At 44.8% G+C, this 10,101-nt stretch overlaps 1 protein-coding gene across 1 annotated transcript in view; it reads right to left on the reverse strand.

Annotated features, from left to right (window-relative positions):
* The window catches only part of LOC125942837 (uncharacterized), a 53,990-nt gene extending 44,604 nt beyond the window's left edge, over positions 1–9,386 (reverse strand). Inside the window, exons 1-2 of the mRNA XM_049661080.1 lie at positions 8,975–9,386; positions 3,122–3,210 (exon numbers count right to left, since the gene is read on the reverse strand). Coding sequence (XP_049517037.1) covers positions 3,122–3,210; positions 8,975–9,074 — 189 coding nt within the window. The 5' untranslated portion in view covers positions 9,075–9,386. The remainder of the gene's footprint in view (positions 1–3,121; positions 3,211–8,974) is intronic.
* Between the last annotated feature and the right edge of the window lie 715 nt (positions 9,387–10,101).

Below are 10,101 nucleotides of genomic sequence, written 5' to 3' on the forward strand. Positions count from 1 at the left end.
ACGGAACCGCGAGTCGTCGGCACTTACGACATCAGCGACACCCCGAACAAACAAGTCGTGAGGCCTAACCCGGCGAGTGACATGTCAGCGGCGGCTACCGGGGCACCAGCCACGCACTCGGTCAGGTCAACGGAACCGCGAGGCGTCGGCACTTACGGCACCCACAACGCTTCGAACGAGATCTGACGTGGACTCTACAAGAAGTTTAACCCAATGCAAGAACCCGCACTTCCATATTGCGACGCAGTTAGGCCAGGGCCAGGGTGGCCAGCCTTTAATGAGTCAGCGCTGAGACTGACGTAGAGACTCTAAGACGGAGTTAGGCTCCGAGACAGAGATAGATTATTTTCTGGTCGTGTTGTATTTAGTTAAAGTTTTGTATTTTCTGTTGAGTGAGCATTTTTGGCTGAGTTATGGTTTTAGTGTTGTGTGCCTTGTGCCTTTGCCGTCCCTGTACATATTAAATCCTTGTTTGCTGTGCTGCCAGTCGTCTCTCCTCCATCGAGAGTAGCGCATGTACGCAACTCTCCGGCTCCCAAGCAAGTAGAAGGTGACACTAACCCATAAGCTAAAGAAGATAGCCGGAAAGGAAGGCGTCACGGTTGTATGTTCAGCACCAAACAAGGCATATTCAATGTGTGCGCGAGTCAACAATGGCCAGAAAAATAAGCAGTGCACAATCAACCACCAGAAGTACACTACCTGCAAGACAGGGGTGACATATGATATACCTTTATCATGTGGCCGAAGATATATAGGACAAACAGGCAGGTGTGTCAATGACAGGACAAGAGAGCATGCAGCCTCTTTAGAAGGAATCCCCGCTGGGCATCTTGCTTTTCATCAACACCAGCGCCATTGCACTGTACAACTTTACGACATACAGGTTTTAGAATAAAGTAAAGACAAGCTGACGCATGAAATTTTAGAAGCCATGGCCATTGACAGAAATGGGCAATCATGCATCAGTACACCATCGATACTACTAACAAAAAAAGAAAAAAACTACTTGCGCAAAGACGACATTTCGCTCTGAAAGACGGATAACCGGCATGACAAAAGGAAAAAGCATTGGCTGTCGTGTGCTATAAAAGGTGTGGGAAACCAAGAATAAAATTCAGTTGCTAGTCCAGCGTGTGTCATCGTCCTTTTCTGTCCGTGTCCATACGTTCTGCTGGAAACCATTTGTGCTATGTGCAACCAACGAGCTCAGGCAAACACTATTCTGAAGTGCTTAAATAGATTCTCATTTTCTATGGAAATCGTCCATGTGTGTCACAATAGCTCATAGAGAGATTCAGCTATACCTTTGCAATGCTCCACCTTGAAATCCCTATTCATCGCCTTACAGTAATAGTCTTAAAATCGATTTCGCTCCTTTACAGACACTTTCGCCCATACTTTCACTGAAGATGCTTTCGCTCTTCCCTTATACCCTCACAATTTTCTAGTTGCCCCATGATCTGCGGAGTACTCTACAAGTGAAACAACTTATTCCATACATTTGCAATTACTCAGTACTTTCATTTCTGTAAGTTGTCCTAGGAATTAGCTAATTCTTTTATTCCTTAAAAATTTAATTTTTCTTTCATAGTAATTACTGCTGCTGCTATTAGAAAATAGCAATACATAATTTTTAAAATGCCTTCAATGAATCAACTTTTCACCTTGATCCAAAATTTAGTGTTCTCGATCTAGATGCAGATGCTTGCTATGCATTGCCCTTGTTGTGATTACTTTTATAAGTCCAACTATTCATCGCAGTGTTCTTAGAGTCTCACGGTGGAACAGCAATTCTTCCTATTTATGGAGGTAGCATTATGCAGGCAGTGTCTGACATATTGAACATCTTTCCTAAGTTCGGAAAGCAGACAATTCTATATGAAGGAAGAATATAACCTGATCACCTTTCTCATACAATCACCCAATAAATATATAAACAAAAGAAAAACTAAATTTTCTTTTAGATATATTAACCTAACAGTAACTCACTGTTCATTAGTTTGCTGAGCTATCCACAACTGAAACTATTGAAGCATGTCAGAAATGCTACAGTGCGTTGCACTTTGTTTCTCATGAATAAATGAGCATTTTCAAGCATCAAGCTCAGCATATCAAAGATGATATGTTGGCCTTTGGGAGGTTAAAATGTCCACAATTTTGGCCATCAATTCCATCCCGTGTGATATAGGCCACATGACAACACAAAAGCATCCAAATAAGCTAACATGTTGACATCTTCAATGCCTAAAATATCAGGAACTTTCCATCTGTTGTTGCTTATGTGAAGAACAAATTCACATGTCCCTTGCATGTCCTTATGGCAAGATTATCATGATCACAAGTATTTATTTCTATAATCATGACTTCAACTCACTCTAAAACATATTCGAATAAATGTAGCACTAACATATAATACCTGACCAAAATATACCCAGGGCCTAACTACAGTGTTGGCCAATTAAACCCGAGGAAATATAACTTATTTCACTTCTTAAAATATAGTCTGTGGTACTTCACTCAAATTTGACTCGAAGGAAACTGCACAAATCTGAGTGGCGATGTGGGCTTGTTGGTTCATGTTGAAATGGGCGAGTTGTAGCGCGAACAGGGACCAAAGACACGAGAAGGCACAACAAAGCGCTACGTGTGTGTATTCTTTGCGCCTTCTCGTGTATTTTCCCCTGTGCGCGCTACAACTCGCTCGTTGCACAAATCTGCTACCAAGCTTCTTATCGTCATTTATTTCACCTTTAAGGGCCTCTATCAGGGCATTACGTTAGGGGTGGCATATTCATGCAGTCTCTAGCATTCACTCAAACCATTACCAAATGTTCACACCCTAAATGCATAATATCTTTTAATAATAACCAAGTCTGCAATTCTATTGTGTGCGAGCATCGACAATACATATCCTAACCTCTGCAGTGACTGATCCGCTACAAATTATCTTTGAGGTTCTTAAGCTGCGTGCTTTTGTACTTTGATGTTTAATAATGCACTACATGAGACCATGAGTATACTTCATATGGCCTTCATTTTCAAATTTAAGTAACTTCAGGGTGATGAACACACACTTATGGAAACATGGAAATGGGAACCGGTGGGGGTATGAATTTACCATGTTTTCTTCCATTTCCTGTGGACAGCCAGGAGGTCTCCAGCAATGACACTCCCCTGTCTGCACCGCCCCATGGAGGCCAGCTGTCACTGAGAAAACAAGGATTATTAATATTACCAGATCAGCATCACATATTCATGCCGACTTGCATAGAACAGTGCAAGACAGTTGAAGTGACATGTACATTAGGTGAATATTCATTTCAAACACAGGTAACCGCAGTCATCCCTGTTGCTGACTGCATGTCTCTTTGCAGAGTAACGCAAATAGGCATGTAGCTTACATGATATATGAAGCTCAAGTGCACTGTGTAAGTTATCAAGTTAGGTGTTGTTGTCCAGAGGTCTTTCTGATCAGTACACATGATGCCATATGCACTGAAATATGACGGTAAAGAACACAGCACTCCCTGTCATTCCATGAACTCATACTATTACTGCTGCTATGTGATAGCAGTAGACTATGCACTAGTTCAAAGAGCTACGTAAAACAGGGTGCATGCCATAATTGATTACACACATTTTCCAAGCTCTTCCAGAGCTGTTGTATACTCTATCAGTACAAAGCATGGCTCAATATTAGAATAAACTGCACAGTATGTGCTGCCATGCTAACAAATTGGTAAAAGAAAAACAAGGAAAGCTTCTGCTGCCGTGATTTTACCATTAAGTGGGCTCAAATACTACATGAACACCTATATCGAGAAAAAAAATTTGATTTCAACAAATGTAAGTGTCACAAAAGAGCACGTAATCCAAGCGCACGCCGCGTGTCACGCAAGCCAGCGAAAGAACACGCCGGCCCCGCGGCAACTTCAACAGAGGGGGAGAGCGCATGCGCCTCAAGCAACAACGCTAACAACGGCGCCGAAACGGCTGTAAGAGACTCGACGAAGCGACGTTAACCGGAGAGAGAGAGAGAGAGCACACGCGCGTGCCGAGACACCTTCTCACCCGGCGAGTCGACAGACATTACTACCGCGTGAGCATACACCAACAGGATGAGTCATCACCTCCCCCGCCTCGAGAATGCTCGGACGGCGGCGGCCGAAGGAACGAGAAAAGCCTCGAAGGTTCCCAAGCTTTGGCCATGCTACGAGATCACGACACCGATAAGAATGTTCGAAAACGCCTGTGGAAGCTATATAACCGCCGTGCGAGAATTGTTTAGTAGAATTCAGGAGTTCAAGAGTTCAGTCCGCACCGGTGAAGTGATGTAACGTGAAGACCGAGCGTCTGCGGAAGAAGGGGATTCCCCGGCAAGCTAGTCGACGAGTTCATCGAGCGTCTGCATTTCCGGAAGAAGTACTTTCTTCGAGATCTGCCCCGAGTTACGCTGAGATCGTCCGACTTCAAGACCAACACTGGTGAACACTTAGTGTTCCTTTTTATTTTGTACTTTACGTGTTGGACTCTTTGTGCTTGTCATTATTTATTTTCTTGTGTTTGTTAATACCCATCTGATTTGTATTGTGTTGTGTCTAGCCTAAGTGTGCAAGTGTGTGTGTAACTGCCTTGTGTGAAGAATATATTTAGTTGTGTTTTGACAACTCTGGGCTCTGACTATGTCTTTGGACAGCAACCGGCGTTCGTTGGCGCACCAGAGGGCCTATTCTTAATTGTCCTTGCTTTCGTGGGATTATTTTCGGAAGCTGATAAGTCGGCTTTGGAATTTGGTCCGGCGTCTGCGCCTCGATCACGGGGTCTGTGACAGTAAGCAATGCGTGCAGTCAGCCCTATTATAAGTTACCAACTCATGTTATCAGCAGAAAAGCAGGTGAGAGCACACTGGCTCAGGCTGAGTCATCTGCCTTTCCTGTAAATAAATCCCCACACTCTGAAGCTCATATTGCCACTCCCTTCAGTCACGGTGTACACATTTTTGTGCACAAATTATTTTTGCCATTTCTGTGCAGTTGTGGCAAAGAAATGACCCCAAAAACTAATCTTAGGGTAAATTAAACGTTATGCTTACCTCATATACCTTCATTTCACTTCTGAGGGAAATGTATTGCTACCGAAGACAGCTTTGGAGAAGGCACTACAGTGTTTTACGGGAGGTGTGATGTGGGATGTTTCTTTAGCAATTGCAAAATAATTTTCTTTCTAGTAAAGCTCACAACCAATAATTAACTTCTGCAGTTAACTCACACTAGTGATTGTTATTTATTATGAAGAAACCTATCATTACAGAGTGCAAAATAATTAGATAATCACTCTAATTATGATGACTCATATGTAGAGTCATTCTACCCCCTTGCTCTTAATGGAGTCTGCAGCACCTTGGCACAAATTTAGTAAATTTCATACATTTATCGACAGTCCATCATACCTCATCACTGAAGGGGTTAAATGTAATGGGGCAATTTTCTTATGCAGCGTGATAATCGGGAATGCAGAACAACTTCAACGAGTTCCACTGAACGCAGTGTAAAGAACAAGGGTAAGAGCAAATCACAACATGAAAAAAAACGACCATGCCACAAAATATTTGCTGCAAAACCAGAAAAAAGTTGGCTGGTATCAAAGTGGAGCCAATGCACACTAACATGCTTGATAATAATCTACTGGTAAGAGTTCGTGCAATTGCTTATTCCCGATGATAGATTATAGATAAATCTTGCGTGTTACTTATCTATAGCAGATGGATACATCACATAAAAGAAAAACCTGCATGCATGCCAGCATCTCTGTGATATGAGCACTTGTCAGTTAAATATTAAAGCACACAACTGTAATTCCAGTCAATACAGAAAACAAATCAAGGTGAACACGGTTTCTTCAATAAGTTGTCCCAGACTGACCAAGGTGTTGTGTAGTAATGATAAGCATTGGTGCACACGCTTCTTGGACAGCCCTGGGCAGTCCGGGGTGGCCAATCGAAGAGCCTAGTATACATATTGAAAATCAAGTCTGCACTCCAGTGAGCTATACATCGAGAGAGAACAACATATCTATTTGTGTTCTCCCTATTGACTGCTCCAACTTTCTCGGCAGATAAATCTCCGTACACCTTGCTGGTTTGGCACATCCCATTTGCTTAGCTCATTGAGGAAAGGTACTGCATTAGAATGTTTTCCTTGTCGTATGAAGTCTGCCCTAGGGCAGTTAGTTCATTGCTGCACATCTATACAGCCGAGATCACATGAAAACAATTTAACACTTTATCACTGACAATCTCTCCAATTTTTGGAATGTTGTAGTAATTTTACAGTTCAATGCAAGCAACAGCTTAAAGTTCCTTCACTGCTAAGAATTACGGTTGGCAAATTTTACGCATAGCAGCTATATCCACTAGAGAAGAAAAAAAAAACTCTTGATGCAAACAGCTGCAGCCTTGCTGCGGAAACATTTGTATAGCCTTTTATATGAAAGTACCGCACAGTTGAGGCCACCTAAAAATACTGACAAACAAGCTGTGCTGGACAGTTCTCTAGCTAGTGGCTAGTAAGGATAGCGGCATCAGTAACAGCAGCACCAATAGTAATAACGAAAGTTGATAATCAATACTTGCATTTAGTAATGTCACCTGGGTGATTTGGAGGTCCGCCAGCATGATAAAGCCCACTAATATAAACGAAGTTGTTCAAAACTCTGCTAGACGAATCGCCTAGCAGCCAGCCTGGTACAGTCTGTCTCTGCAAAGATTACAAGGTGCCGCGCACACCACAGTGAAATAAATGCTACATCTAGCTCCAAAATGACAACGCTGAATTCAACCGCATAAAATAATACAAGATATTTCATAGCGTGTAGCATAGCATGACTCGAGACCAGAACGATCGATCGACTAACGCGGACCTTCAATCAAATTAATTGCACAGTCAACCTCTGTGCTAGTAGATCATTCGTACTTGGAATTGGGTTGACAGGGTCCGATGGACATACGCCACGAACTACAAGGCAAACATAGTAATAGGGACTGTAGACGAAACTGAAGGAGCGGATTCGCCCGCTTGTGTTTTACGAGGTATCGCAACACACACTGCTTCAAATTACGCAAATACCACAGAACAAGAGGGGGGGGGGAGGGGGGGGGTTGTACAGCGGTGAGCACTGTTAGGGTGAACACGCGAGCGCGTGGCCGACGGCACTGTCAGCGCCCCGTTACGGTCATCACTGGAAACATTGCGCATGCGCATCACGCCTTCCGCGAAATAATTGTTCCACCGCGCGCATGACGTCATGAATGCACTTGTTCGTCGTCTGCTAGCCGTATTTTTGTTTTCTAAGCCCATGCATCCTGCATTTTAAGATTTCGTTAAACATCTGTGCTTGAACAGAACAAGACAAAAAAACTTGTATATCTATGGGGGCGTGTCTATTCGTTCCCTTCAAAGTTGTTGTGCATGCAACGCCGTATATAAAACAACCAAACATCTTTCGCAGCCGTTCATTCTGTCGCCAGATCGTATTATGGCTAGGGTTCCCGATGATGAACGGCGCTCAATTGTCGATCTTTTCCTGAAAGGTTATTCCCAGCAGTATATTGGCGCTTTAGTTAATAGGCCCCTGAAGACTGTGAACAGGATAATTCAAGCCTACAAGTATGAAGGTCGCATTCAGGATGCACCCCGCGCGCCCCGCCCTAAAGCTACCACAGACGATGAAGACGCCCTCATAGTTGCAGCTGCTGTTCGTAACCCTTTCTTGCCAGCCCCAGCAATACGTGAGGACTTGGATTTGGACGCTTCGGACACCACTGTTCGACGTCGCCTGCGTACTGCGGGCCTTCGCAGTCGCGTCGCAGCGCAGAAGCCACTACTAACGGCGGCAAACAAGGACGCACGACGGCAGTTCGCTGAGCTGCACGAAGCATGGACATCAGAAGAGTGGGGTCGCGTCATCTTTTCGGATGAGTCGACGTTTTCGACGCGACAAGACCAAAGATTGCGTGTTTGGAGACTACCAGGCACACGGTGAGGCAAACTTCCTGCTTTGAAAAGCAATTGTTTTAGTTAACGTCACAATGCCACGCAGGAACGACCCGGACAACGTGCAAGGTGTTTCTGCCAGTGGGAGATCGAGTGTGAGCGTGTGGGGTGCTGTTTCAAGACATGGTTTAGGGCCCCTGCAACGTATACGTGGACACTTATCGTCGGAACAATACTGCAACATTTTGAACAATGTGCTGTTGCCATATGCGAGCAGTTTATTCCCGGACGGTGATTACCTGTTCCAACAGGACCGGTCACCGATACACACGGCGCGGGCTGTCAAGGAGTTCCAGGCGGAGCAGCACATGCAGCTACTGGAATGGCCTCCGAAAGGAGCGGACCTGAATGTGATAGAAAACTTGTGGGGCCGTCTGAAAGCTTCTTTGGCAAGGAAGCCCCTTTATTCCGCGACTTCGGACCAGTTGTGGGCGCAAGTCAGCAACGAGTGGGAAAGGCTGAAAGCCGATCGGGAATATGTTCGATCACTTTACGACTCGTTACCGTCCAGAATAGCTGCAGTCGTTGCTGTAAGTGGTCACATGACTCGCTATTAGATTTGCTCATGTTTTTATATTTCTTCTCATGGTCTTGTTTAACTTGAATTGCAAAAGTGCAATTTTCTTGAATAAAAAGTTTAATAATTATCCCTCTTACACTCACTTTTTTCCTTCACGCGCCAATCTTCAATCCAGATGGACCTTGAAATGCAGAAGGTATCAGCTCAGCGAACAAAAAATGCGGCTAGCAGACGACGAACAAGCGTATCGATGACGTGATGCGCGCGGTGGAAAGAGTGTTTCGCAAAGCACATGCTGCGCATGTGCAATGTTTCCAACGATGGCTGTTACGCGGCGCTGATAGTGCCGTCGGCCACGCGCTCGCGTGTTCACCCTAACAGTGCTCACCGCTGTACATACCTTTGTAAATGTTACGACTGCAAGTGACAATCGCCAGGCGCGCATTCTCTTCAGAAAAGGTCTTCTTGAGCGCCACCGTGTACGTACGTGGCAGCTCCATCAGCAGTGATGCGGTTTGTGCAGTTTCACGATGAGCACTGGCATATAATCATCACTGTACTGCGACAACGCGCAACCACGGTAGTCAAAAGTTGAACCGTGCGCGCAACACATCCAAACAAACCGATCGCCGAGGGCCGCGCCGGTGAAGGCGCCCGCTGCCTGCCTTTACTTACAGTCGCGTTAAACTGCGTTGACGAGGACTCGTTTGATTGCGTTCACGAATAACACACATACCGCGGAGAACATGGCGTTAACACGGATGCACGAAGGAAAATTACACACGAAAACAGGCCTATGAATACGCCCTCGGCCCTCGGTATCGGACAGCTGGCGGCCATGTGCTGCCGGCGCAGCAAGCTTACCAGTGTTGCCAAGCGATTCATTGCATTGGCCATTCCACGTTTGGTTTCGGTTTTGATTTCACTGAATGTGTTAAAACTCTAGCTTGGTGGTAATTTTTGGCAGTATTTCATTTAATGGGGCTTGAATAAAGTATCTAGATTGACTGATGTCGCAAACGTTTTTGTTTGTGCTTGTGTGGTAGCTAATATAACGAATAGGAATTCGTGCAGCAGGTTTCCTAACTCCGGCGTTATTATTCCCAGGCTGCGCTTTACATAGGCCGGTATATATAATTGCAAAAGTGTATGTGCATGTTCTTTCTCAAAAAGTAGACATATTCATCGGGTGTGGTTGTGAGCCAGTGTGCAAAACAATGAGTTCATTGTGTGTTTTTCTGCGGTAAAATTCACTTCAACCCGTTACTACCTGCTCGGCGCAAGCACATCCATTTCGATCTAGATGCTTTGCCTATATAGCTGCAGTGCAAAGCATCGCATTTATTACGTGCTGTAGCTACATCTCATAAATAAGGCCGTGCTGTCCGGTAGGCCCGGTGCTAATAACCCATACTAGACCGCAGTAGCGCACCCAGGATCTCTGCCAGGGGGGTGGGGGGGGGGGGTACATATTTTAGTGTTGGGGGGGGGGGAAGCAAGCACATTGCATAATATGTAATTTCCTTG

This window comes from Dermacentor silvarum, chromosome 1 (assembly GCF_013339745.2).
Source record: "Dermacentor silvarum isolate Dsil-2018 chromosome 1, BIME_Dsil_1.4, whole genome shotgun sequence".
NCBI classification, from domain to species: domain Eukaryota; kingdom Metazoa; phylum Arthropoda; class Arachnida; order Ixodida; family Ixodidae; genus Dermacentor; species Dermacentor silvarum.